This window comes from Indicator indicator, chromosome 37 (assembly GCF_027791375.1).
Source record: "Indicator indicator isolate 239-I01 chromosome 37, UM_Iind_1.1, whole genome shotgun sequence".
Taxonomy (NCBI): Eukaryota; Metazoa; Chordata; class Aves; order Piciformes; family Indicatoridae; genus Indicator; species Indicator indicator.
Genome location: NC_072046.1, coordinates 3,875,875 through 3,903,444, shown reverse-complemented (window position 1 = coordinate 3,903,444; position 27,570 = coordinate 3,875,875). Strand labels below are relative to the sequence as shown.

The following is a 27,570-nucleotide window of genomic DNA, read 5'->3' as shown; positions in this document are numbered from 1 at the left end:
CCCCAGCAGCAGGGACCCCAGGTACCTCCTCTCCCAAAGGAACCCAGTGCCAGAGCTTTCCATACCTGGCAACCGAGATCCAGAGGCGGCCAACGGTGCAGATCTGGGAATCCTCCTCATCTTCCAGGGTGTAGTTTTCTCCAAGGACCTTCACAGGCTGCCCAGCATGGATGGTGCCACTGAGCACCCTGCCAAAGGCATGGAACTGCACCCCATCATCCGTGCTGTACATCTTGGTTGTGTGGCACATCAGTGGGCCCTGCCCGAGAGCAAAAAGCCTTCAAAACATGGGAAAGGAGCAGCCACAGAGCTGCAGACTCCTGGGTACAAAGGGCTGGATTCAGAAATACTTCTCCTGACCTGCTAAGTCTCATTCATAGGTTGGAAGGGACCTTAGAGATCATCTGCTCCAACCTCTCTGGCACAGGCAGGGACACCTCTCAGCTAGACTTGGTTGTCCAAGGCCTCATCCAACCTGGTTTTGAACATCCCCAGGGAGGAGGCAGCCACAGCCTCCCTGGGCAGCCTGTTCCAGAGTCTCACCACCCTCACACTGCAGAACTTCTTCCTCGGTTCCAGTCTAACCCTGCTCTGCCTCAGCTTCAAACCATTCCTGCTTGTCCTGCCTCTAGACACCCTCTCTGTCCCTCTCTGTTCCCTCCCACCAGAAGCCTCACTTGGAGAGCCCTGGAATGACTTTGGTGGACTCTTCTGCAGCTCTCCTCCCTCCTCTTGGGGAGCAATAAAGAATGGTTGGGACAAGGCCACAAGACCAAATGTCATCTGCTGGCTTACAAACCAGCTTAGAGCACCCCAGCCTCCAGAGATCACAGCTCTCAGTCCCATGAGGTCACTCCACAGCTGGTGGTCCAGTGACAGTCATCACTGCATAGTGTCACTCCTTCAGGTAAGAAATTCATTTTCTCTCCAGACACTAGAGCAAAAGTCATGGGCAAGTCCCTCAGAAAGCTTCTGGCTGGCGTTGGTGGCTCCAGACAGCTCTGAATGACAGCTCAGGAGGAGAATCTGTTGGAGGAGGGAGGGTTTTGAAGGCTTTGCTAGGAAAGGTGCTGACCAGCTAACGTGGGCTGAGTTTTATCTGCTCAACTTTCTCAGAGTTTGGAGAGAAAAAGCAAACTTCAAGGAAAAGGGACGAAAAAAGACAGCAGAAGGACACAAAAATCACCCTGCAGCTCCCACATGCTCACAAGTCCTGACCTAGTCCTGCTCTTTGCTGTCAAACAAGTTCCTCTCTCAAGGGCTGCCCTGGCAGGCAGCTGAAGTTCCTCAGAGCGAAGAGATTTGTTTGGGTATCGGATGAGAGGTTTCAAAGTGCTGCAAGTCAAATGTGTGCAGCTGGCTGGCTGGGAGGCAGCTGCCCTGTCAAGGCCCTGCCAGGCTTTTGGAGAGCCAAAGCCCAGCAGTAGAGGTTGCTTACATCAGGGTCGCACTCGCTCATGGCCTCCCCCAGGTCGGAGTCGACGCCGCCGGTGTAGGTGTGCTCGATCTTGGTCTTGGCCCCCACCTTTGGGGAGGGGATGTGCTGCACACACATGTCCACAAAGCCTGGAAAAGCAACACTTCGTCACCACAGGAGTCAGCAGCACACAGCAGAGAAAGAGAATCACAGAACTGGTTTGCTTGGAGAAGACCTCCAAGCTCATCCAGTCCAACCAGCAACCCAACCCCACCATGGCCACTAAACCACATCCCCAAGGGCCATGGCCACACAGTTCTTGAGCACCTCCAGGGATGGGGACTCCACCACCTCCCTGGGCAGCCTCTGCCAATCCCTGACCACTCTTGCAGTGAAGAAATCTTTCCTCATCTCCAACCTAACTCTCCCCTAGCACAATTTCAGTCCATTTCTTTCCCTTCTATCAGCTGAGACTAGGGAGAAGAGACCAACCCCCACCTGGCTCCAACCTCCTTTCAGGGAGCTGTAGAGAGCAATGAGGTGGACTCCTCTCAGGCTAAATACCCCCAGCTCCCTCAGCTGCTCCTCCCCAGCCCTCTTCTCCAGACCCTTCCCCAGCTCTGTTGCCCTTCTCTGGACCTGCTCCAGCCTCTCAATGTCCTTCTTGCAGTGAGGGCCCAAAACTGAACCCAGGATTCAAGCTGTGGCCTCCCCAGTGCCCAGTCCAGGGGCACAATCCCTGCCCTGCTCCTGCTGCCCACACCATTGCTGCTCCAAGCCAGGCTGCTGGTGGCCTCTAAGAAACCCAAGGCAAAGTCCTGCTGGCTGCAGTGCACCCACAGCAAGGGGCAAGATGTGAGCAGGGTCTCAAACCATTCCTGGGGCAAATGGTTCAACATTTTGTGCTTGGGAGGCTGAGAAGGGAGGGGTGGAGGTGGACACAACATGGCTGTAGCAGCCCCCAGCTGCTGGTGTGGGAGCAGGGCAGTGTGGACAGTGTGAGGGGAGGACAAGGAGCAGGGACCTGTGAACTCCCCAAAGAACTTCTTGCAGACGAGGCGCAGCAGGGGACGGATGTTCAGCTTCAGCTCCTCTTTGGTCAGGTGGATCCCAAGTTCATCCAGAGTCCTGGGCAGGGTGGTGTCCACATCCCCCACCACCTGCAAGACAACAAGCACCACTCTCAGCTCTGCTGAGAGGATCCAAGCCTGCGCTCTCAAGTGCAGCTTCATGGAGCAGCCACCATCCTCAGGGCTCTTGATCTGCTCTGGGTTAGAGCTCACAAAGGAACTGGCTGCTGGCTGCAAACATCCCTTGGCTGATACCAGAGGGCACTAGAAAGGGAGAAGGCAGTTCCAGTAACTGTGCAAATACAGGGCTGTGTCTGCAGGAAACAACTGTTAAGGAGTTTGCTCACTACAGCTCTGCACCCCCAAACTCAGTCCCTGAATCCCAGCATGGTGAGGGCTGGAAGGAAGCTCTGGAGATCATCCAGCCCAACCTCCTGCTAAAGCAGGGCACCCACAGCAGCTTGCCCAGGATCACAATGGCCAGGAGGGGTGGAATCTCTCCAAAGAAGATGACCACCTCTCTGGGCAGCCTGCTCCAGGCCTCCAGCATCCTCAAAGTCCAAAGAAATTCTTCCTTCTAAGTTCCAGTTTGTGTCCACTGCCCCTTGTCCTGTCCCTGAGCACCACTGAGCAGAGTCTGGCCCCAGCCTCTTACCCCCAACCCTTTAGCTCTTGCTGAGCATTGCTCAGATCCCCTCTGGGGCTGCTCTTCTCCAGGCTCAACTGCCCCAGGGCCCTGAGCCTTTGCTCCTCTCAGAGATGCTTCAGGCCCCTCAGCATCTCCAGAGCCCCCACTGGACTCTCTCCAGCAGTTCCTTGTCTCTCTTGAACTGGGGAGCCCAGGCAAAGTAGAGGGGGAGGACAACCTCCCTCAGCCATCAATCTGATCTTCAGTCTGTGAAGATCCCACTGAAGGGACAGGTGAGTTCCACAGGCACCAGGCACACCACCCCGCATCCAGCTCTTGGCTGCTCCTATCTGGAGCTGTGGGAAGGAGAATGAACCACAGACCTGAGCCAAGATCTTGTAGAGGGGCTCCAGGATGAACTCCACAAAGCTGCGCTGGGAACTGCTGGTTGGAGCCTTCTTGGTGAACTTGCGTCTGTTGGGAGAGCAAAGGAGAGCCATAAGGAGCCTGCAAGCACTCCTGCAAACACCACCTCTGCTCTTCCCAGGTTTTCTTCTCCCCCTCAATCCTCCCAGGAAGCTGTCAGGGACACAGGAGTCAGGCTTACTGCAAAAGAAGACCAGAGGAGCCTCTCTGCTCCCGCTTACGGCATCTGAGAGGACCATATGGGTTGACAGCAAACACTCAACCCCTCCCACGTCACAGGACACAGGATCACAGGGCAGCAGTGGTCAGAAGGGACCTGGAGTGGTCATCTAATCATCTGGTTTAGCAGGGAAAGGAGGGGGAAATCCAGGCATAAATCCACAGGCACTGAAAGAGGCCTCTTACGTCTTCGGGTTGAAGTAGATGTCCCCCCAGAGCCGCTTCGCAAACTCCTGGTAATTGATGTCTCCTGAAGGCAAAAAGCAAAGGACAAGTCTCTCAGATGTCACTGCTCTACTCTCACCTTGCAGGTCTTTGGGCTTTGAAAACAACCCTGAGGATTCAACTTAACAGAGCAGTGCTGGCAAGTGAACAAAGGATTAAGCCCTGACCCAGAAGAGCAGGCAGAGAAGGGACAGGAAACAGCCCACTGAGGCTGACCCCACAGCCTGGGGGCTCACAGACCCCTCAGAACATTTCACCTCTCAGCTACACACAAGGTTAGAGCTGAGAAGAGCTGAGAACAACCTGGCTGGCCAGACAGTGGGCAGGAAGCCACTGGCATCTGCTTTGTTCTCCAAACACTGTGACCTGCTGCTGCAGTGCCAAGGTGCCAGGATGGCTGACACCCCATGGGCATTTTCTGCCTTGCTGAGCATCTCTCCAGGTCCTTTTGTCTTTTTCAGCTGGGGCACTAAGCACATAGCCCAGCACCCAAGCGCTGAGGGAGCAGAGAGGTGCTTGGCTGTCACAGTGAATTCACACAGAGGACAGCAGCAGGGATCACTTACAGCAGTTTCCCAACAAGCTTTTGCTGTGGGCAGATGTGCAGGCATCAGAAATGTCATGGTGGCTGCAGTTTTGACAGTTAAGCTCCCTGGAACTCAGGGTAGCTGCAGTGTGGTGGCTGCACATCAAATCCCTCATGGCCACAATCAAATGTTTCTGACTTGGAGCTCATCCCTGCCCTGCATCCCCCACCCCCTGCGCCTGCACCCTCACCAGGCCCCCAGGGAGAGGGCATCACCCCAGCAGGCTGAGTTAAAGCTGCTACATCCACAGAGCCTCCACCATTTGTGTCTCCAAACTCCTGGGGACATGTGAGAGTCCTGCCACATCAGTCCCTGACCTCTACAACTTCATCCTCCCTCGGGCTAAGTTCTTCAGCAGAGCCAAGCCAGCTGCTCTGCACCATCCTTCTCCCCTGCCCATGGCCCCTACAGCTCAGCCCCAACTCCCCAGTGTCAGACTTCAAAAGCCTTGGCTGTGCAGCTGGCTCAGGCCAGCAAAAAGCCCACTTCTACAAGTGGCACATTGCCTTGAGTGGCCACCTGGGGAGCAGAAAATTAAATCAAAGCCAGAAGAAGAGAGTTTCTTAAAAAAGAAAGAGGGCAAGAGTGCAAAACCTTGTGGGCCAAGCTTGTGCCTGGCTGCAGCTGAGTCTCAGACTCTGGAGACTCCTCTGAAGCCAGGCAGAACTTAACTGCTTTGCCTCCAAGCTGTGATGATGAGGCAAAAGCACAAAGCCTTCAGCTGCCATAGCAGGCCTTGGTTTCACTGCTTAGGAGGATGTATAAAATATTGGCTTCTGACTCAAGAAACATTGATCAGGAGAAACTCTCCAGCTGAAAACAAGCTGGAACTGTAAGCCTGCTTTTAACCACCCAGGGCTCAGACCTCCAGCACTCCCCCACTCCTCGAAATTCAAGACCCATATAAGTGCAGTGAAAAGTCAAAGCTGAATGGCTTAAAAAGCCTCAGCAGAAAAAGGTTAAGGAATGAGCTGCTGAGGTGCAGAAGGTGTCTGGCTAATCCTCACCATATGTGTCTGCATAAATCTTTGCAAAGGATCCCAGCGTGAAGCAGATGCTGTACTGCGAGCTGGAGAAGCACACATTGCCCAGAAGGGGAGACAGGATGAGGTTCTCATCGGTGGAATACATGCTGAGGAGACAGAAAAAACATCACATCAGTGGTAGGAACCATGGCAGACATTAAAATCCTCTCCCCACAGCAAACAGCAAGCAGGCAAAAGGACTCCACGGTGCCAAAAGAGCATCTGGGAGCAGGCTGCGGTATGTGTGCCGCTGGGGCTTCAGGGGCAGCATCCTGGTGGTCACTGTGATGGTTTCAAGACTGTCTTTTTAATTTTTCTTCACAAAGTTCAAGCAGAGAAAGTGAAAGAATGTAAATAAGTCACTATTGGGTGTAAGAAAGCAAAATAATGATTATTCTAAACACTTCCATTGGAGAGGTAGAAATGTTTAAGAACTATTACTCAAAACAAGGTTGGGGAGCTGTGCAGTTCTCAGCTTGCTTGCTGGGCTTCTGTCTGTCTGCTGCTTCTTCTTTTCTGGCTGAAGATACCACACTGATCTTGACAAGCTAAGTCTAACAGCCTCTCTGCTTCTTGACTCTCTGCCTTCTGCCTGGGGGCCTGGGGGGATTCCTTCTGGTTGCGGGGGAGGCCCCTTGGGGAAGCCAAGGGGGCTTGGTTGTGCTTTTCTGTTGACTGTACCTCTTTGTAAACATTGTGACTAGTGTCTAGTTGTACAGATTCATTGCATTGCATCCTAGATTGTAGTTTTGCTGATAAATACAGCTTGCATTTGCTGCCAGACTGAGCTAGCCTGGTTATTGTCAGTGTGGGAAGGGGATTTCAGCTCTCACTCTGTTACAGTCATCAACTGCAAAGCAGGGGTGAGCAAAAAGTACTTCAAGACCTAGAACTAGAGAGTTAGCAGCACAAGTGGTTTGTGGTTTCTGACAGTGTTTTCCTTACCCTAAAAAAAAAAAAAAAGGCAGCAAAATTGGTCAGCCAAGCAAGGGTTGTTTTGCTTGGAAGAGACCTTCAAGGTTACAGAATCAAACCTTTAATCCAGCACTGCCAGGGCACCACCAAACCATGGCCCTCAGCACCACATCTAATTGTTAGGGTTGGAAGGGACCTCAAGGATCATCCAGTTCCAACCCCTCTGCCATGGGCAGGGACACCTCACACTACATCAGGTTGCTCACAGCCACATCCAGCCTGGCCTTCAAAACCTCCATGGCTTTGAAACCCCTCCAGGGATGGGGACTCCACCACTGCCCTGGGAAGCCTGGGCCAGGCCTTGGTAACCCTTCTGGGGAAGAAATTGTTCCCAGTGTCCAAGCTGAACCTCCCCTGGGGCAACTTGAGGCCATTTTGGCTGGGATGGAGTTAATGTGCCAGTATTTGGCAGTGCTGTGCTTTGGATTTTGGATGAGAGCAATGCTGATAACACCTCATGTTTGCAGCTGTTGCTAAGCAGTGTTCATAACAAGCCAAGGACCTTTCAGCTCCTCAGACCCTGCCAGCAAGGAGGCTGGAGGGGAAAAAGGAGCTGGAAAGAGACACAGCCAGGACAGCTGACCCTAAGTGGCCAAAGCGATATTCCAAACCATACAGTGTCAGAGAAACTGGGGGGAAAGCTGGCCAGGGGCTGCTGCTTAGCACCTGGCTGGGCACTGTGTCCAGTACTGGCCTCCACAGTTCAAGAGGGACAGAGAAATACTGGAGAGAGTCCAATGGAGGCTACAAGGATGCTGAAGGGACTGGAACATATCTGATGAGGAAAGGCTGAGAGCCCTGGAGCTGTTGAGCCTGGAGAAGGCTGAGAGGGGATCTGACCAATGTTTACAAAATTCTGAAAGGTGGGGTCAAGAAGCAGGTGCCAGGCTCTTGTCAGTGGTGCCCAGTGACAGGACAAGGGGCAGTGGGCACAAATTGGAACCCAGGAACTTCCTTCTCAATATGAGGAAAAACTCCTTTGGTGTGAGGGTGCTGGAGGACTGGAGCAGGTTGCCCAGAGAGGTTGTAGAGTCTCCTCTGGAGGATTCCAAGACCCACCTGGATGTGTTCCTGTGTGATCTGCACTGGGTGACCCTGCTCTGGCAGGGAGGGTTGGACTGGATGACCTCTGGAGGTCCCTTCCAACCCCTACCTTGCTGTGATTCTCTGCTCAGCCAGCAGGCAGTGAGCAGTCACACTGTGCCTCTCTTGCTCTGTGTCCCCCATTCTGCTGTTCTGATCATTACCATCATCACCATTAGCTTTGTCTTCTTCCTTTTCTGTCCTATTCAACTGCCTTGAGCTCAACCCAGGAGTTTCACTTTTTCTGCCCCAATCCTGCTGTGGGGCTAGTGAGTGAGCAGCCATGTGGTGCTTAGTTGCCAGCTGGGGTGAAAGCAGAGCAATAAAGTAGGGATGGATTTGAATCCAAACAGCTTTAATGAGCTCACAAGCAAGCTGGACAGGATAAATACCCTGCCTGATGCCAAGAGCACAGAGGCATGAGCTTGTGTGCAAATGCACACTCATTTGAAGGGGAGATGCTGTTAAGAAATCCCTGGCTGCAGAAGCAGCCCCCAGAACTGATGCACTGCTCCTGTGAAAGCTGAAGATGGCCCTCCCTGCTCTGAGGAGATCTGTCCACAGCAATATCAGTCTCTGCTTAGGGGTTGGGGCAGTGAGTTCCTATCAGTTTTATAACTAATTAGGAGCTTGAGACATCTCAGCCTACAATTTGGGAGGCTGCCCAGAAGATTTCAGTGTATTTGAGACATCTGGAAGCCCAGAAGTTCCCTGCTCTGGTTACATGTCCACTTTTCCTACTTTGTAATAGGAGGGGAAAAAAAAGAGCACAAAACCTGTCAGGAAGAGTTGTTCTGCCAAACTCAGGCTCATGGAAACACTTTGTTTGGAAGAGACCTTTCAGATCACTGAGTCCAACCAGCACTAAGCCCTCTGCACATCTCCCTGGCTCTTAAATCCCTCCAGGGATGGAGACTCCACCACTTCCCTGTGCATTTTGTTCTTGACAACCCTGTCAGGGCAGAAATTGTTCCTCATGTCCAACCTGAACCTCCTCTGGCACTACTCAGGGATGTTTCCTCTTGTCCTCTTGCTTGTTACTGGGGAGAACAGACCAAGCAGTTCAGCATATTGGCTGAGATGAATTCCCAGTGGTGCCTCCTGTCTCAGGAAGAGAGACTGGAGAGAGTCCCATGGAGAGCTAGAAGGATGATGAAGGGACTCAAACATCTCTCTAATGAAGAAAGGCTGAGAGCCCTGGGGCTGTTTAGTCTGGAGAATGCTGGGAGGGGATCTGATCAATGTCCATAAATACCTGAGGGCTGGGGGTCAGGATGAAGGTGCCAGGCTCAGGCTCTTGTCAGTGGTGCCCAGTGATAGGACAAGGAACAACAGGCACAAGCTGGAAGCCAGGAGGTTCCACCTCAACATGAGGAAAACCTTCTTTGGTATGAGGGTGCTGAAGCCCTGCAGCAGGCTGCCCAGAGAGGTTGTGAAGTCTTCTTCTCTGGGGATTTCAAGACCCATCTGGATGTGTTCCTGTGTGAGCTGCCCTGGGTGCCCCTGCTCTGGCAGGGGGCTGGACTGGATGATCTCTGGAGGTCCCTTCCAACCCCTAACATTCTGTGACTCTGTGCTCAGGTGCTTATAGGACAGCTCCCCAGAGCTCAGTGCCTATGCCACAGGAGAGCAGATCTCCACCTGCCCAGATGAGCACCATGATGCTGTTTGTTCTTGATGTGTGTGGAGACCTCCCTTTGCTGGAGACACAGGCAGGAAGCAGAGGAAAGCCAGGAGCCAGCTGAAGGTCTGGTGGCTGCTGAGATGATGGCAACAGGAGGCTCTGACTTTAGCCAAGCCCTTTCCCACTGCTCTCATTGCTTTGGGAGTAACTCCATGGCTCTCTCTCTCTGTAAGGAGCCTTTCCTCACTCCATTCCTTTACAAACACTCCAGGAATCTATGATTTTCTGTGACTGAATATCTCAAGAGACAAAGTCCCTTTGTTTTCAGGCACAGAGGGAAGCAGCAGCAGGGGAGCAGTGGAGCAGGGGAGCAGGGCAGCAGGGGAGCAGGGCAGCAGGGGAGCAGGGCAGCAGGGGAGCAGGGCAGCAGGGGAGCAGGGCAGCAGGCAGCAGCCCCCTACCTGATCAGGCCGTTGACCTCGTCCACGATGTGCCGCAGTTTGTAGTAGGCGTCCGTGGGGGGCAGCTTCAGCTCCAGGATCAGTCTGTCGATCTTGTTGATGCACACAGTCACTGCCAGCCTCTCCTGCACTGCATGCTTGATCAGCCTCTCAGTGTTCAGCATCACCTGCAGGGACAGCAGCACAACCCCCCCCTAGCCAAAGCCCTTCGCCAAGGGCGTGCCAGGCGGCGCAGCGACCCTCGGGCGTGGGGCTGAGCTGAAGCGCAGCGGCCTGGCTGCTATCCCGACTGAATTCCTTCAATCCTACCCCTTGGACATCTCTGCCACAAATAACCTGCTCAGATTTAGGCCTCAGGAGGATGGAGATGGAAACAAGTGAGGTCATCAGCCTGCAGGTCACACACATCACAGCACCCTGCACGCCGAGGCCAGAGGCTGCACTCCCGGCGCTGGCTGCAAAGTGCTCACTTCCCAAACTGTCCTCCAAAAACTCCTCACCCAGGAAGCTGAACCGCCCCAGGCCTCTGTGCTAAGGCAGGAACAAAGACTGCAGAGGCATTGATTCTGAAGGTACCCCCCAGGAGAATCACAGACTGCCAGGGGCTGGAAGGGACCTTGAAAGCTTACCCAGTCCAACGCCCCTGCCAGAGCAGGGTCACCCAGGGCAGGTCACACAGGAACACAGCCAGGTGGGGTTGGAAAGTCTCCAGAGAGGAGACTCCACAATGCCCCTGGGCAGCCTGTTCCAGTGTTCTGTCAGCCTCACAGGGAAAAAAATTTTCCTCCTGTTTCCATGGGACTTCCTTTGGCTCAGCTTCCACCTCTGCCCCTTGTGCTGGCATTGGGCATTGCCCAGCTGAGCCTGGCTCCAGCCTCTAGGCACTCATCCTGCACACCTTTATCAACAGCAATGAGGTCACCCTCAGGCTCCTCCTCTCCAGGCTGCAGAGCCCTCAGCTCCCTCAGGCTCTCCTCATGAGGAAGATCTTCCACTGCCTTCAGCATCTTTGTGGCTCTGCACTGGACTCCCTCAAGCAGTTCCCTGAAGTCCTTCCTGAACTGAGGGGCCCAGAACTGGACACAATATTCCAGATGTGGCCTCACCAGGGCAGAGTAGAGAGGGAGGAGAACCTCTCTGACCTACTGACCACACCCCAGGCTGCCATTGGCCTTCTTGGCCACCAGAGCACATTGCTGGCTCATGGTCAACCTCCCATCCACCAGGACCTCCAGGTCCTTTTCCCCTTCACTGCTCTCCAACAGCTCAAGGCTACGCTGGTCCATGGGGTTGCTCATGTCAGAGGCTGGCACTGACCCCCATGGGGGTCTCCATGTGGGAAGCTGGCACTCACCCCCCTGGGGGTGTTCATGTTAGAGGCTGGCACTCACCCTCCTGGGGGCACTCATGTCAGAGGCTGGCACTCATCCCCCTGGGGGTGCTCTTGTCAGAGGCTGGCACTCACCCCCTGGGGGCGCTCTTGTCAGAGGCTGGCACTCATCCCCCTGGGGGCACTCATGTCAGAGGCTGGCACTCACCCCCTGGGGGTGCTCTTGTCAGAGGCTGGCACTCACCCCCTGGGGGCACTCATGTCAGAGGCTGGCACTCACCCCCTGGGGGTGCTCTTGTCAAAGGCTGGCACTCATCCCCCTGGGGGCACTCATGTCAGAGGCTGGCACTCATCCCCCTGGGGGCACTCATGTCAGAAGCTGGCACTCATCCCCCTGGGGGTGCTCTTGTCAGAGGCTGGCACTCACCCCCTGGGGGTGCTCTTGTCAGAGGCTGGCACTCACCCCCTCAGCTGCATCAATGAAGAGCACGACGCCGTCGGAAATGCGAAGGCCTGCAGTGACCTCGTCAGAGAAATTGACATGGCCTGCCCAGAGAGAGAGGTGGTGAGAGGCAGAGCAAGCCACCAGCAGCACGGCGGTGGGAGGCTGACCCTCTGCTCTGCAGCTTGCTCTGGCCATGGTGTCCAGCAAGGCAGACCACAGCCAGCCTCCTGCTGCCCCAGGAGCAGCTGGCAGGGCTCAGGGCAAGGATTTGTTCCAGCTTTAATGCTATTTTTTGGGAATAAAAACAACTCATTTCACAGGCACTTCTCCTCACATTTCTTACTGTTTCTCACAGCTCAGTGCAAGCACTTGAGGAAAAGAAGAAAGATGAATTCTCACCAAAGAACAACAGATGCTTCTCCCTCTAGTCTCCTCCTGTGCTCTAACCTCCCTCATCTTGAGCTGTAACTCAACAGATGCATCCCAAGAACCTCTTCCCCAAAGTCTGGCTTTGGATCTTACCAGGAGCTGATTTTCCCTACAGGAGCTTGTCAGAGGCTTGAGGGAGTCTGCTGAGAGCCTCACTGTGGGGCACCAGCATCTGAGAGCTGCACAGTCCCAGCTGTGCATGGCCAGAGCTGGACAGCCCAGTCCCACACATGCTTCTCTACACTGGAGTGGAACTCCAGCCCCATCAGCCCTCCATGAAACACAACCCTGGCAGCACCACAGCTGGAAGAGATTCCAGAGGAATGAGCTCAGCTAAAGGCTCAGGACTAGGCTGGAATCACAGAACCACAGAACTGCTGTGGAGAGACCTTTGAGATCATCAAACCCAGCTGCTCACCCAGAGCTCACAGTCCCATCACTGCTGAGCCCCTGCCACTGAACCACCTCCCTCAGCACCACATCCTGGTGGCTTTCAAACACCTCCAGGGATGGAGACTCCACCACCTCCCTTGGAAGCCTGGGACAGTGGCTGAGAACCCTTGCAGGGAAGAAATTCTTCCTCATATCCAACCTGAACCTCCCCTGGCACAACCTGAGCCTGCTTCCTCTAGTTCTGCCACTTGTTGCACCTACAATCCCTTTGATGCATTTTTTACCTCTAGAATCACCTACAAAACCCACAAGAAATGGGTTTCCAATTGTGAAAGAAAACTTCCCAGGGTTTCATTACACCTAAGTGCCACTTCCAGCTGAATCAGTGAGGTTGCAGGGCACAGATTCTTCTCTTGCTTTCCTGAGAGCCAGTGTTACACCAGGCCACCCTAGTCCCACAGGACAGCTCCCTGAAGGTCCACATTAACCATCACCACATCTTCTCACTGCCCTGTTCCTGTCACCAGCACTATCCAGAGAGCCAAAGATGTTGATTAATCAGATAAACCTCAGTTCACATGGTCAGGTCTCTGCTCCCTCCATCAGGCTGCCCATCATAGAACCACCTTGGTTGGAACAGATCCTCCAACCTTTCTCCAGCCCTACCAAGGCTGGGGCTAAACCATGGCCCCCAGCACCACAACTCTGCAGCCTTGAAACACCTCTAGGGAGGGGATTCAGCCATCTCCCTGGGCAGCCTGTGCCAGTGTTTGAGAACCCTTTCTGGGTTCCCTTAATAGGCAGATTCTTCTGTTGTCCTACCTAAACCTTCCTTGGTGCATCTTGAGGCCATTTCCTCTCATCCTATCACTTGCTACTAGGGCAAAGAGCCCAACCCCCACCTCACTGCAGCCTCCTCTCAGGGAGCAATGAGGTCTCCTCTCAGCCTTCTTTTCTCCACACTAAACACCCCCAGCTCCCTCAGCTGCTCCTCCCCAGCCCTCTTCTCCAGATCCTTCCCCAGCTCTGTTGCCCTTCTCTGGACCTGCTCCAGCCTCTCAATGTCTTTCTTGCAGTGAGGAGCCCAAAACTGAACCCAGGATTCAAGCTGTGGCCTCCCCAGTGCCCAGTCCAGGGGCACAATCCCTGCCCTGCTCCTGCTGCCCACACCATTGCTGCTCCAGGCCAGGCTGCTGGAGGCCTTCTTGCCCACCTGGGCACTGCTGCCTCATCTCCAGCCACTGCTGACAAACTCCCCTAGGTCCTTTTCCAGCCACTCCCAGGTCAGTTCTCAGCCACACTGCCCCTAGCTTGGAGCATTCCTGGGGTTGCTGTGACCCAAGTGCAGGACCCTGCACTTGGCCTTGTTGATCCTTATCCCATTGCCCTCAGGCCATGGATCCAGCCTGGCCAGGTCCTTCTGCAGAGCCTCCTACCCTCCAGATCACCACTGCCCCCAGCTTGGTGTCATCTGCAGAATCCCTGGGGGTGCCCTGATCTCCTCACCCAGATCATTGATAAAGACATGAAACAGACCTGGCCCAGCACTGAGCCCTGGGGATCACCACTGTGAGCAGCCCCCAGCTGCATCCAGCTCCCTCCCCCAGCTGCATCCAGCTCCAGCCCCCAGCACTCTCTGGGCTCAGCCAGCAGCCAGTTCTTAACCCAGTGAAGCCTCCACCCAGCCAAGCCAGCAGCAGCCAAGTGGATCCCAAACCAGGCTTTGCAGGATCACACAATCACCTGGAGTGTCGATGATGTTGAAGAGGAAGGACTTCCCTTTGGTGTCTGGCAGGACAATAGTCACTGGGGTGCTCTTGATCCCCACTCCCCTCTGAAAGACAGGACACCAGGGACAGCTGTTAGCAGAGAAAGCAGACATCACCATGTGAAAGATTCACAGTCACAGAATGGGTTGGGTTGGAAGGGACCTTCAAGAGCATCCAGCTCCAACCCCCTGCCATGGGCAGGGACACCTCCCCCCAGCCCAGCTTGCTCAAGGCCTCATCCAGCCTGGCCTGGAACACCTCCAGGGAGGGGACAGCCACAGCCTCCCTGGGCAACCTGTGCCAGTCTCTCCCCAGCCTCACTCTCAAGAATTTCTTCCTCATCTCCAGTCTCACTCTCCCCTCTCCCAGCTCAAAGCCATTGTCCCTCATCCTGTCACTCCCAGCCCTTGTCCAAAGCCCCTCCCCAGCTCTCCTGGAGCCCTTCAGGTACTGGAAGGCTGCTCTGAGGTCTGCCTGGAGCCTTCTCTTCTCCAGGCTGAACAGCCCCAACTCTCTCACAGCCTGTCCTCATAGCAGAGGTTCTCCAGCCTCTGATCATCTTTGTGGCCTCCTGTGGACCCTCTCCAGCAGTTCCTATTATAAAAGATGACCAAAGAAAAATCAGAAAGCTGGAAAGAAAGAAAACATCCAACCAGGATCACCCTCAGACTGCTGCAGCATCCAGCACAGACTGGCTCTGCCTGGTGAGCCACCAGGGCACAATCCCTGCCTCATTTTGGCTGAGGATGTCCAATATGCAGCACCAGAGGTAGCAGAGGTGGCTTGGTCTGTGCTTCTGCCCTCCTGCTGCTATCAGAGGATACGTCAAAGCAGAAGATCTGATCACCCAGAGAATAAAGTAGAGCACTAAGATGAAGAGAAGGAAATGTTTCACTGGGCTGTGCTGGTCATGGCAATATTTAGCAAGTAGGACAAAATCAGCCTCCCATTCACAGCAAACCACAGAGCACCCAGCCAGGAGCTCCTGTCAGAGGAAACTCAAAGATGGTTATTTTGAAATCAGGGTTTCTCCTCAGCCACCACTGCTGCAAAGCCCTTCCACCTCTTTCTCTCAAAGCAAACAGGAGCTATCTGGGATACACAAAATGCTCTGGGTGAGAAGGGACCTTTGAACCTTATCTAGAACAACCCCCTGGCAGCCAGCAGGGACATCCCCAACTAGGGCAGGTTGCCCACAGTCCCAAACAACCTCATCTGCAATGGTGCCTGGGATGGGACAGCTCCCACCCCTCTGGGCAACCTGGGCCAGGCTCTCAGCATAAAGAACTTCTTCCTTGGATGTAAACTACAGTTCAGGAAGTTCCACCTCAACATGAGGAAGAACTTCACTATAAGGGTCCCAGAGCCCTGGAGCAGGCTGTCCAGAGAGGTTGTGGAGTCTCCTTCTCTGGAGAATTTCCAGCCCTGTCTGGATGTGTTCCTGTGTGACCTGTGCTGGATTCTGTGGTCCTGCTCTGGCAGGGGGTTGGACTCACAGACCTCCAGAGGTCCCTCCCAAACCCCTAACATCCTGTGAGCTGTGATCTTTCAGTTTAAAACCATCACCCTTAGCCCTATCACTACCTGCCCTTGCATAAAGTCCCTCTCTGGTTTTCTTGTAGCTCCCTTCTGACAGTACTGAAAGGCCACCACAAGGTCTCCCCAGAGCCTTCTCCAGGCTGAACAATTCCAACTCTTTCAATCTGGCCTCACAGCAGAGGTGCCCAGGCCCTCCTCTGGACTCACTCCAACAAGTCAAAATGTGGAAAACACAAAAAGATGGAAGAGAAAATTGTCTACAGTAACTGTGACAAAGCAGGCCACAGGTGGACAGGAACCCTGCCTGTTGTACAAGACTCACCTCTTGCTCTGTGAACAAGATGTCAGTGTAGCAGAGCTGCAAAGACAAAGCAAGAGTCAGGACACCACATTTTGGCAGTAAGTTTGAAATGGGACACAACCCCAGCATCCCAGAATGGTAGGGGTCAGAAGGGACCCCTGGGGATCATCCAAGCCAAATCCCCCAGCTAAAGCAGGGCACCCACAGCAGCTTGCCCAGGGCCCAGGTGGGTTTGGAATCTCTGCAGAGAAGGAGACTCCACAATCACTCTGCTGGGCAGCCTGCTCCAGGGCTCCAGCACCCTCACACCAAAGAAGTTTCTCCTCATGTTCACAAATAACTCTTTACACATGGTTTAGGTGCCAAGTAAGTGACAGAGACAGAATTAGGACTGAGCTCTGGCTCCCCAGTCCCACTTCTCATCCCCAAACCACACTTTCCCCACCTACAGCCACCCTCCCTCCAGGTGCCAAGGCCACCCTGAGCTCCCCAGGGCAGGGCAGGAGGGCTCCCAGTGCTCACTCACGTCCTGGTCGTAGCGCTTCCGGATCTCGGGGTGTGTTTGCTCTATCAGGCAGTCAACAAAACAGGTCTGGAAAACAGCAGAACCCCAGGAGAGAGGAGGGGGCTCAGGGCACACAGGCAGGGACAGGCACAAGCCCTCCCCTCCAGCCCCAGCACGACGCTGGGCTCCTTCTTGAGGCCACAGCAGGGCTGGAAGAAAACCTCCCAAGGGCCAGGCCAGCAGAGCAGCAGCAGAGGCTGCTGCTGACAGCCAGGGGGCAATGGCAGAAGCGTGGCCCAGCCCCTGCCCGCTGCCCACTGCACGGGGGGCACCCCCAGTACCTTGCCGTGGTGGAGGTGCCCACACAGAGTCACGTTCCGGATCAGCTCCGAGTTGTCCATCAGATCTGCCAGGAAGCTGCAGGAACCAAACACAAAAGGCTGTTGGAGCCTTCTGCTGTGTCTAAGAAAAGGAGGTGCTGCTGCAGCCTGGCTCCCTCTCCAAGGTGCCCCCCAGATCCCCTCCCAGCTCTCGCCCTGCCGCTGCCCTGCGTTGGCAGAATCCTACTCCCCAGACGCGGAGGAGCAGAGAGTTGGAGGCCTTGGCAGATGGCAGTGGGTGGGAGGATATGGAGCTGGCAAAGCTGCCAGCAAGGCAGAATCAGGGAAGCTTTTGCTTCCCTTCTAGGCAGCAGCAGAGCCAAAGCCACAGCCACAGCCTCAGGTGCTGCAAAGCTTCCATTCAGTGGCAGGCCCCAGGTACAGCACAGAGCTGGGACCCACCCCCCCCCAGTGCTGCAAAGGCAGCCACAGGGCCCTGCAGACCAGGGGTGCTGGGCTCAGGGCTCACAGCACAGACGTCCTCAGGGGCTGCAGGGAACAGCACTGGAACTGACAGGGCTTAGGATCAGCAGCTGAGCTGGGCCAGGATGGCTCAGTCACTCCTGCAGGATCCTGGCCCAAAGGTCACTGACACCTGAATGACCCTGGCAGAGAACAGGAGGCTCTAAACCAGGGACCCACTGCTGCAGCTCTGCAGAAACCAAAGGCTGACAGAGAATCTCCTTTGACACAGCTCTGAGCTCACTCACCTGGGACCTTCTCCATGTCCAAGGCTTTGATTAAGAGCTAAAGGACACCCAAATCAAGAGCAGTGCTGACTGAAAGCTTCCCACTGCTCTCCAAACAAGGCTAAGTGGGAAATCGATGCCTTGCTCACAGGGCTCTGGCAAAGCCCCACAAGGAATTCCCTGGGCCCCACCCTAACCATTGAGGCCACAAAGAGGACCAAGAGGAACCCAGCCCAGACAGAAGGAGCAGAGGACACAAGGCTCAGCAGAGCAGCAGGTAAGGAAGGGTGGAGCTGATGGACTGAGAGCCCCAGGGGCTGCTCAGGCCCAGCAGGCTCTTTGGACTCCACCTGGCTGTGTCTAAAGCCTCTCTGCTCAAGGAACAAACCAAGAGCTCCAAGGGACAGCCCTGAGGAGCAGCTGCCCCACTGAGGTCCTGGGCACACCAGCAACCAACCAGCTGAACAACAGCTCCAGTGCAAAGATGTGGCTGCAAAGTAAAAGGATCCAAGAGGATCCTCGGTGACAGCAGAGGGAGGCCCAGGCTGGGTCTGTCTGCACACAGGGAACTGCTGCTGCCAGCCTCTGTGCCTGGAGATGACCTTCAGGAACTGGAAAGAGCTCTGACTGGTCAGGAGGTGGTGGATGGGAAGAGCCCAGGGAGCCCTGAGGGCAGCTCAGTCTGGTCATGCTCAGCCAGAAGGCACCACACAGAGGCACTGCCCAGGGAGGATGCAGAGCCTGCACCCAGCGACAAGGGCAGAGGTTGTGAGATGGCACAGCTGGGCTGAGGCCTCACCAACCTTGGCTGGGATCTGATCTGAGGTGAAGCCTGCTTGGACTCTTTTCCAGGCACTGACTGTGTAAATGTTTCTGGAGCCAGTCAGGAAAGGCCCTCAGCAGATCTGCACCATGAGGGTTTCCCATCAGCAACTTCCCAGCAGCTGCTGGGGGGAGATTTATCTATTTCAGCAGATGGTGCTGCATGACTTGGAGGGAAAACAGCTGTGAGATGCTTCCTGTTGTACTTTCTGCCTCTTCTCTTGGGTTCAGAAGCTGGCAAATAGCTGCACCCAGTGCTGTGGCTGCTGCCAGGAAGAACCAAAGCCCCCAAACCTGCCTCCTCCACACAGCACCTCCCACACTGCTTCCCACCTTGGCCTGCAAACCACAAGGGAGGGAACAACAAATTCCCTCCAGCAGCCCAGCAAGTGACTCTGTGACTCTGGGAGCCTCAGCACAGATAGCTGGAGCCAGTGTGCAGCTCCCACCCCTCCACAGCACTTACTCCATCTCATAGACTGTGACTGGTAACGTCTGCTCCATCAGAGAGAACTTCTTGGTCTTCACAGGCTTGATGATAGGCTCTGAGAGAAGAGGAAGAGCAATCAGCCAGAGACCCTCACCCCAGCAGGCTCAGGAATGGGCACAGCGAATGAAGACTTCTGCAGAGGGAACCAAGAGCCTGCCTGCCCCTGGGGCTGAGAGGGGAACCAAAAGGAGCATTAAACCCAACGGGAGGGTGGGAGGGGAAGTTGCCTTCTCCAAGGAGCCCTGAAGAGCCTTCCCCTTCCACACCCAGCTCGTCCTTCCTCACCACTCACCTGTCAGGGGCTGGGTGTCCTCCTCTTGCACGATCGTCTCCACCTCAGGCCCATAGACCTCCTCAGCAGTGGGGTAGTATTTCTTGTCCTCATGCAGCACCACCTCCATCCCAGGGTGGTCCTCATCATGGTCCCCCAGATCATCATCGTCGTCATCATCCTCCAGCTGCAACCAACACCCACAGTCAGCTGCTGCCAGCACCAGGCTGCCTTACAAACACAGCCACAGAGGGGTTGGGGCTGCAAGGGACCTTAAAGGTCATCCAGCTCCAACCCCTGCCAGGGCAGGGACACCTTCTGCTGGAGCAGGTTGCTCAAGAGGATACAGACTCAGTGTTGTGTGGTGAAAGAGACATAACCCAGCCCAGAACCACCAAACCTGGTCAGGAACCACCAAACCTGGTCAGGAACCACCAAACCCAGCCCGGAACCACCAAACCCAGTCGGGGAGTGCCAAACCTGGCCCCAGCCCCTCCCATCAGCTCCAGAGCACCTTGTGGAGGTGCTCTCTGTGAGCAGCACAGCTCTGTCTGCTGCAAATGAGCAGCAGCTCCACAATGAGGACTTGCAGCCACTCCTGCCCCTTGCTCACTCACACAGCAGAGCCACAGCCCTGAGCAGGCTCAGACACCACTGCAGGACCAGCTGCAGGAACAGGAGACCAGGAGAGGCTCCCTCGGCCCTCCAATGCTTTCCCCATGGTGGCCCTGCAGCCTCTGCTGCCCTCCCTGCTCTCTGCAGAGTCTTCCTCTGCCTTCAGCACCAAGGAATCCACCTCCCACAGTCCTGCTGCAGCATCAGCACAAGTCACCGAAGCTCTGAAGACCTCAGGGACTGGACACTGATCCTCCACTTGATGGAGCACAAACAACACCACTCAGTGCAGCCTGAGCTGCAGAAGGGCCAGCTGGAAACATGCTTCAGGCAGGACCAAATCCATTGTGGTCCTCAGGACTCAAACTCCAGCAGGGGACAAAGCCTTGCTGCAGATCCAGAGCCTGGCAGGGGCAGGGATCCCTGGCAGCCTGTGCAGAGCGAGGGGCTCAGCCCTGCTCCCGCGGGGGCTACAGGGCAGGATGAGGCTGTGCCAGTCTCCCCTGCACGCTGCTCTCATCCCATCCCATCGCATCCCCTTCCCAGCCCTCACCTCATCCAGATCTTTCGACTCTCTGCCCAACTCGTCGTCGTCATCGTCAGAGTCCAGCTCTGGCCCGATGTAGTTCCCAAACTCATCGTACAGGTCGGTGTCCATGCTGGGGGTGACAGGGTAACACTGGAATCTGCAGCTCTGCCCTGAGCTCCCCCTGCCCGAGACCCTCCCCCGCACCCAGCGCTGCGCTGAGCCGCACCAGGGCTGCTGCCCAGCCTGGTCCTGGCTCCGGCACTGGCTCTGTCCCCAGGTCGCCCCCTGTGCGATCACCCATGTGGACCCCCCAGAGGCGCCACCCCTCCGGGCTCTGCACCGCCCCGAGCCCGCGGCCTGCCCGGCGACCCCCACCCTGCCAGACCCCCCGAGCCCAACCCTGCACCGCTCCCGCTCTCACCTGGCGCTCCGCTCGGCGCCGACACTGCTGAGGAAGGCCCCAGGCTGCCTTTGCCGCCTGTCGCGACAGAATCCCACACGCCCGCCGGCAGCGCCGAGCCCGCGGGGGAAGGAACGGCAGGAACGAACGGAACCGAAGGCGATCTCGGCGGGATCTCGGTGGCCTGGGTCGGGCCGGGCAGCGGAGCCGCTTCCGTCAGGCGCGGATTGGGCAGCCCCGGAGGGGCCTTACGCCATGCGGCGCTGTCGCTACGGCAACGGAAACCGCGCGCGGCGGAGGGACTGCAGTGATAGAGACAGAGATAAGAGCCTGTGTGACACCGCCGGGCTGTCGTGATACAGTGAGGAGAGATAGGAGCCTGTGTGACACCGCCGGGCTGTCGTGATACAGTGAGGGGAGATAGGAGCCTGTGTGACACCGCCGGGCTGTCGTGATACAGTGAGGGGAGATAGGAGCCTGTGTGACACCGCCGGGCTGTCGTGATACAGTGAGGGGAGATAGGAGCCTGTGTGACACCGCCGGGCTGTCGCGATACAGTGAGGGGAGATAGGAGCCTGTGTGACACCGCCGGGCTGTCGCGATACAGTGAGGGGAGATAGGAGCCTGTGTGACACCGCCGGGCTGTCGCGATACAGTGAGGGGAGATAGGAGCCTGTGTGACACCGCCGGGCTGTCGCGATACAGTGAGGGGAGATAGGAGCCTGTGTGACACCGCCGGGCTGTCGCGATACAGTGAGGGGCCATAGGAGCCTGTGTGACACCGCCGGGCTGTCGCGATACAGTGAGGGGAGATAGGAGCCTGTGTGACACCGCCGGGCTGTCGTGATACAGTGAGGGGCCATAGGAGCCTGTGTGACACCGCCGGGCTGTCGCGATACAGTGAGGGGAGATAGGAGCCTGTGTGACACCGCCGGGCTGTCGCGATACAGTGAGGGGAGACAGGAGCCTGTGTGACACCGCCGGGCTGTCGCGATACAGTGAGGAGAGATAGGAGCCTGTGTGACACCGCCGGGCTGTCGCGATACAGTGAGGGGAGACAGGAGCCTGTGTGACACCGCCGGGCTGTCGCGATACAGTGAGGGGCGCCAGGAGCCAAAGGTGTGTCAGGGCCCGGCGGGACTCTCTGGAAGGGAGTGAGGTTCCCAGTTGCCCTCCATGTGCATGGCTTGGCAGAGCTGTGCTAACAGGAGCAGAGTCTCCAAGGCCGGTCCTGACAAAACTGTCACGACAGAGTGGAGTTGTTGTGTGTAGAGTGGGATTGCAGAGCACTGCAGCACTGCTGAGACAAAGAGTGAAGTTGTCATGTCAGGAGTGGGTTCTCTGAGGGCAGCCCTGGCAGGGCTGTCACGACAGGAGTGAGGTCCTGGGGCTGCAGGGATGGCAGGAGTGGGACCAGCCCCAGCAGGGCTGTCACAACAGGAGTAGGGTCCCTATGTTCCCAGGGGTGTCCCTGTCCTCTGTGTCCCCCCCTGTGCCCCTACAGGCCCCAGAGCCCTGCGGGAGGTGCCCAGGCCCTGCCCATGCCCTGTGGGATGGAGGCAGCTGATGCCCTGGACGCGGCGGCGCTGGAGCAGGAGCTGCTGGCAGCGGTGGCAGCTGACGAGCAGCGGGCGAGGGAGAACGAGGCCAAGCTGCGAGCCCTGCGGCAGGGCGTCCCCTCCTACGAGGAGTTCAGGTGCTCTGCGGAACACCCGGGGCAGGGGGGTTCAGGAGCTGCCCTACCCCTAAGGGCTGTGTCAGCACCAAAGCTTTGCCACCGTGGTGAGTCCTGGAGCTCTTGCTTTTGGAGCTCAGATTTGGCTCTCTTAGCACACAGGGTCACCTGCTGGGCTTTCAGCTCTGAGAAGGGGCAGAGATCTGCTTTCTGCTCCAGGTGACCATGAGCGGGCTTGACAGGGCAGCAAACCTGGCCTTGGGATTCCCAGAAAAGGCCCCAGCCCCCTGGCACAGAGCTGTGGTGGGACAGAAACTCAGCCCTGGTTAAGGCTGGACATGCCTGAGGGACAGAATCCATCCAGAGGGATCTGGACAGGTAGGAGAAGTGAGGCCATGTGAACATCATGAAATTCAACAAGGCCAAGTGCAAGGTGCTGCACCTGATGAGTCCCAGTGTGAACCCAGGCTGGGGATGAAGGAGAGCAGGAGAAGGGCAGGGGGGTGCTGGTGGGTGAGAAGCTGGACGTGAGCCAGCTCTGTGCATTGCCAGCCCAGAGCCAGCCCTGTCCTGGGCTGATCCCCAGCAGTGTGGGCAGCAGGTGCAGGGAGGGCATTCTGCCTCCCCCCTGCCCTTGGCCTCACTGAACCTGCTGAGCTTCACATGGCTCCACTCCTGCAGCCTGTGCAGGTCCCTCTGCATGCCACACGTGGCCCAGACTCAGACCTTGCCTCAGGGAAGAAGCTCAAAGCTCTGAAGTATTTTGTCTGCTTTGATTTGCTAAGTGCCAGATCTGCTTCTGGTTGCCTGCAGGAACATTGTGCTGGCATCACACCTGAAGCCCCTGGAGAAGAAGGACAAAGTGGAGAAGAGGAGGAAAGTGCTGTGGAATCCCTGCACAAGCCAGGCCAAGGCCCCACAAGGCAGTGAGGTGGAGATCCCCCAGGTGAGGAAGATGCTTTCTGGGTCTGTGCCCACAGCTCAGAATTACTGCAGAATCCCTTGGAGATGGTTTGGAAACAGGAGAGGTACCCAGAGGTGTCTCTAGGTGTGAGCAGCCCTCCAAGTCCCCAGGAAGGTTGGTGCTGGGTAACCACAGGGCTCAGCCTTGGCCCCACTCTGTGTCTGCTCCCAGAGCTGCCTCAGGCAGAGTCTGCAGCAGCCCTGGGGGAGCCTAAGAGCAGCTGCAGAGCCTTGGTGCAGAGCTCCCAGCACCCTGCCTCTGCTGGTGGCTTCTTGGGGCAGTGCCTTCCCTTGCCCACACTCCTGCAGCTGGCTGCAGTCTGGAGCCCTTGAGGCAGGGCCCTGCAGCTGGCTGCTGGCACTGCACAGCCACGGGGAGCAGATCTGCTGCAGGGCAGCTGTTGTGCTGCACCCCAGGGCTCGCTGGGGATGAGACGGCAAAGTGCTGGCTTGGCTGCAACCTGCTGCCCTCTGAGTGCTTCTTCAGCTGTGGGGAACAGGGACTGAACTTTTTCTGTGCAGGTCTTCTGTGATCTGGTGACCTCTGTCCTGCCCCCTCCAGTGGCCTCTGCCCACGCTGGACAGTCCTGGGCACTGGATGGGCACTGGGCTGGGGATGGTTCCCATGGATGTTTCTCACAGAGTTTTTGGACTCTGAATTCCATTTCCCTCTTTGTTGTGAGATCTTTCTGCAGCTCTTCTAGGCAGCTTTGTGCTTTCTTGGTCTGAGCAATGATCTCCCCTGAGCAAATCCTCTTAGAATCAAGGGATCATAGAATCATTGAGGTTGGAAAAGCCTTCTCAGAGCATTGAGTCCAATCATTGCCCCAACACCACCATGGCCACTAACCCATGGCCACTAAACACAAGTGCCATGGCCAGAGGTTTTCTGAACACCTCCAGGGCTGGGGACTCCATGTCCCAGTGCTTCACCACTCTTTCAGTAAAGACATTTTCCTAATCTCTGATCTAAACATCCCCTGGGGCAGCTTGAAGCCATTTCCTCCTCCTGATCCCCTCAGTGCTTGGGTTCTGCTCTCCAGGGCATCTCCATTCCATGTTTAGACCCAGCCTGATGTTGCTGCCCCTTCTTCTTGCTCTGGTTAGAAGCCACAGCATCTGACCCCTCCTCAGCCCATGCCTCAGCTCAGGCAGCAGGATGAGTTCACCAGCTCAGGCAGAGGATTTCCTTTGCCCTGAACACGCCATACTGAGCTTGGCTCTCTCCAGTGCCAGCTCTGCCAGGGACCCAGACAAGTGCAGCCTGTTATGAGACAGATCTCTGGGGCCATCTGTGTGTTTCTGGGGTTTGTGTCTCACATCTGTCAGGATTTAGCTCAGAATGAATGGGTTGGGTTGGAAGGGACCTTTAAAGCCCAGTCCAACCCCCCCTGCAGCCAGCAGGGATATCCCCAACCAGAGCAGTTTGCTCACAGCCCCAGACAACCTCATCTGCAATAGTGCCAAGGATGGGGCAGCTTCCACCTCTCTGGGCAACCTGGGCCAGGCTCTCACCACCCTCTCTCTCCAGTCTGAACCTCCCTCTTAGTTTCAAACCATCACTCCTTGTCCTGTCACAAGGAGACTCTGTCTCCTCACTTAGCCACTGCTCAGCCAGTTCCACTGACGTGCCTCCTGCTGTCTCCAGGAGATCTCTTCCCGAGCAGTGATGGAGGATCCAGCCTGGGCAGCCTGTCTGCTTCTGGTTAGAGCTGGGGTTCCCAGCCCTGCTTCCTGATCATCCTCTTCAGCTTTCCTGCCTCATCCATGGTGCCTTTGGCCTTTGGCTACTCTGGGGCTTGAGGAACCTCCCAGTTTGTTGTCTTCCATCTTCTGCTACCTCCCAGGCTTTGTGCTGTCAGAGCCTGTACTCAGAACATCTCAGACAGCCACAGGTTGATGGGGGGGGGGGGATACAAAGCTTCAGGTGGGAAGAAAGCCAAAGGACCTTGGTGACTCTTCCCTCAGGAGCTGGAGCAGCTGCCTGCAACCTCTGCCGAGTTTTACCGAGCCTGGCGCCGCCGCTTGAAGAGCGAGAAGGAGAAATACCAGTTCCTGCTGGCACTGGGAGGGGAGGCCCTGGGCAGGATCTTTCAGGCTGACCTGGGCTTCGGCCTCCTGGGGGACTTCCTGAAGGTGCTGGCAGAGAACATCTGCCCTGAGGACAGAGCCTCTGTCCTGCAGCTCCTGCAGAGCCTGTCGGGCACCAATCGCTTCGGCTTAAACGTGGACCTGCTGAGCCGCTCGGAGAAGGAGAGCAGCAGGGATTTGTTTGGCAAGCTGCAGAACATGGGCAGGGGGCACTGGGCCTCTGCCCACCCCAGCAGCCCAGCCAGCTGTGAAGCAGAGAGGGAAGGCCAGCTCATGGCCACGAGGCTGCAGAAGGAGGCTGAGGAGGAAAGGATGGTGATGGAGCTGATGAGATGTTACCAGGTCAGCTGAAGGAGCAGAAGCAGAGTGCAGGAGAGGCTGAGAGTCTGGCTCTGGCCTCACCTGTGAGATGTGTCCATAAGGCATGTCTGGAGCATTGCTGTGAGTCTCTCTGTACCTGGGGGTCCCCCAGAGCAATGGCTCTGCAGAAATAAAGGTTAGCTATGGAGAGCAGATGTTGTGATCTCTGGGGCTGGGTGTCCTCAGGCAACAGCTCTGTGAGAATCTCTTAGATGAGGAAACAACCAAGGGAAAGAGAAATTGGCTGGTGTTCTGGAGAAAGCTTTTCAGATGGAACCTCCTGGGTTCCAGTTTGTGCACCTTGTTGCTCCTTGTCCTGTAAATGGGCACCACTGGGCAGAGTCTGGCCCACAGCAGCTTGCCCCCTACTCTTTAGCTCTTGGTGAGCATTGCTCAGATCCTCTCTGGGGCTGCTCTTCTCCAGGCTCAACAGCCCCAGGGGCTTTGCTCCTCACAGAGCTGCTCCAGGCCCCTCAACAGCTTTGTAGCGTGCACTGAACTCTCTCCAGCAGTTCCCTGTCTCTCTGGAACTGGGAAGCTCAGAACTGGATGCAGGACTCCAAGATGTGGCCTCACTAGGGCAGAGTAGAGGGGGAGGAGAACCTCCCCTGCCCTGCTGGCCACACTGCATTTGTTCTCCTGGCCATGAGGGCACACTGCTGGCTCAGGGGGAACTTGTCCCCCAGCACTCCCAGCTCCTTCTCCATGGAGCTGCTTTCCAGCAGCTCAGCAGCCCCTGCAGGGGTTGCTCCTCCCCAGGTGCAGGACCCTGCCCTTGCCCTTGGTGAACTTCCTGAGGTTCCCTCTGCTCAGCTCTCCCTGAATGCCAGCACAGCCTGGCAGGGGCCAGCCACTCCTCCCAGTTGGGGATCATCAGCAAACTGGCTGCGGGTCCAGGGCACTGAGGAAGATGTTGAACAGTTCTGGACCAGCACTGAGCCCTGGGGAACACCTCTCTCTGTGCTGCCAGGTTCGGTGGTCTCTGGGGTGGCTGTGGGGGGGAGGTGGGGGGGCCTTCCTGGGGGCGACTCGTTCCAGCGGCGATACCGTCGCAGCTTAATATGCTCTGAAGCCCTGTACAGCTAGATGGTATTAACGAGGTGTTAGTTCTGCTGCAATCTTTTTAGCAGAGGGCTTGCCGTGTGGGATATGGAACTTCCCCGTGAAAGGCAGACTGTGTTTTGCAAGCATGGGATAAAGAAAAGTTTCGCATCCTTCCAGAGGGCAAAGGTAAGAGGGTTTCAGGTGTGAGCGCTCATGCTTAGAGGGAGCTCTCATCCTCTTCCGCCACCACCCGTGGTCGACCCTGGGGTCTGTTCCTCTGGGCACAGCCCGCATGCTTCTTTTGCGTTTCTCTTCGGGGCTGGGGTCGGCTGCGGGACTCTGCTGTGCTCGGTGGGGGGGGTCTCTGGGGGGGCTGGGGGGGGGGGGGGGGGGGGAGCTGGGGGCTGCTTGGGTGGCTGGGGGGGGGGGTGGGGGTCCGGGGTCTGGGGGCTGGTGCTCGGGGGCTTGCTGGGCGGGGGGCTGGGTGGCTGCTTGGGGGGGGCTGGGGGATGGGGGGGGGTGGGCTTGCAGGGGGGGACTCGCTGGTGCTGAGCTCGGGGTGGGGGCGGTTTGTGGGGGTGGCTAGCAGGGGCTGGGCTGGGCTGGGGGGCGGGTGAGTGGGGGCTGGAGCTTGCTGGGCTGGAGGGCGGGCTGGGGGCGGTCGGGGCTGCGCTGGGGGGCTTGGGGGGGGGGAGGTGTGGGGGGCTGGGGGGGGGACGGGGGTGGGGGGGGGGGGGGGGCTGTCTTGTGGGGCTGGGGGATGGTCTGGGGGTGGTGGGGGTAGGGTGAG

At 56.7% G+C, this 27,570-nt stretch overlaps 2 protein-coding genes across 2 annotated transcripts in view; one reads left to right on the top strand and one right to left on the bottom strand.

The window, feature by feature from the left end:
- Positions 1 to 20,702, bottom strand: part of EFTUD2 (elongation factor Tu GTP binding domain containing 2) — a 34,207-nt gene extending 13,505 nt beyond the window's left edge. Inside the window, exons 1-16 of the mRNA XM_054396474.1 lie at positions 20,669 to 20,702; positions 20,272 to 20,377; positions 19,125 to 19,290; positions 18,809 to 18,887; positions 16,793 to 16,868; positions 16,473 to 16,538; positions 15,968 to 16,003; positions 14,081 to 14,171; positions 11,534 to 11,616; positions 9,741 to 9,907; positions 5,580 to 5,704; positions 3,947 to 4,010; positions 3,499 to 3,589; positions 2,442 to 2,577; positions 1,439 to 1,566; positions 66 to 259 (exon numbers count right to left, since the gene is read on the bottom strand). Coding sequence (XP_054252449.1) covers positions 66 to 259; positions 1,439 to 1,566; positions 2,442 to 2,577; positions 3,499 to 3,589; positions 3,947 to 4,010; positions 5,580 to 5,704; positions 9,741 to 9,907; positions 11,534 to 11,616; positions 14,081 to 14,171; positions 15,968 to 16,003; positions 16,473 to 16,538; positions 16,793 to 16,868; positions 18,809 to 18,887; positions 19,125 to 19,290; positions 20,272 to 20,376 — 1,607 coding nt within the window. The 5' untranslated portion in view covers position 20,377; positions 20,669 to 20,702. The remainder of the gene's footprint in view (positions 1 to 65; positions 260 to 1,438; positions 1,567 to 2,441; positions 2,578 to 3,498; positions 3,590 to 3,946; positions 4,011 to 5,579; positions 5,705 to 9,740; positions 9,908 to 11,533; positions 11,617 to 14,080; positions 14,172 to 15,967; positions 16,004 to 16,472; positions 16,539 to 16,792; positions 16,869 to 18,808; positions 18,888 to 19,124; positions 19,291 to 20,271; positions 20,378 to 20,668) is intronic.
- Positions 20,703 to 22,200: 1,498 nt separating this feature from the next.
- Positions 22,201 to 25,727, top strand: LOC128978549 (coiled-coil domain-containing protein 103-like). The gene is made up of 3 exons (XM_054396486.1): positions 22,201 to 22,343; positions 23,136 to 23,268; positions 25,254 to 25,727. The coding sequence occupies exons 1-3, from the start codon at positions 22,201 to 22,203 to the stop codon at positions 25,725 to 25,727; spliced, it is 750 nt and encodes a 249-aa protein (XP_054252461.1).
- The last annotated feature ends 1,843 nt before the right edge of the window (positions 25,728 to 27,570 follow it).

Coding starts and splice junctions, on each gene's coding strand:
- LOC128978549 (XM_054396486.1), top strand. CDS start 22,201: ATGGAGGCAGCTGATGCCCTGGACGCGGCGGCGCTGGAGCAGGAGCTG. Junction 22,344..23,135: donor CCCTCCTACGAGGAGTTCAG/GTGCTCTGCGGA, acceptor GGTTGCCTGCAG/GAACATTGTGCTGGCATCAC. Junction 23,269..25,253: donor GTGAGGTGGAGATCCCCCAG/GTGAGGAAGATG, acceptor CTCTTCCCTCAG/GAGCTGGAGCAGCTGCCTGC.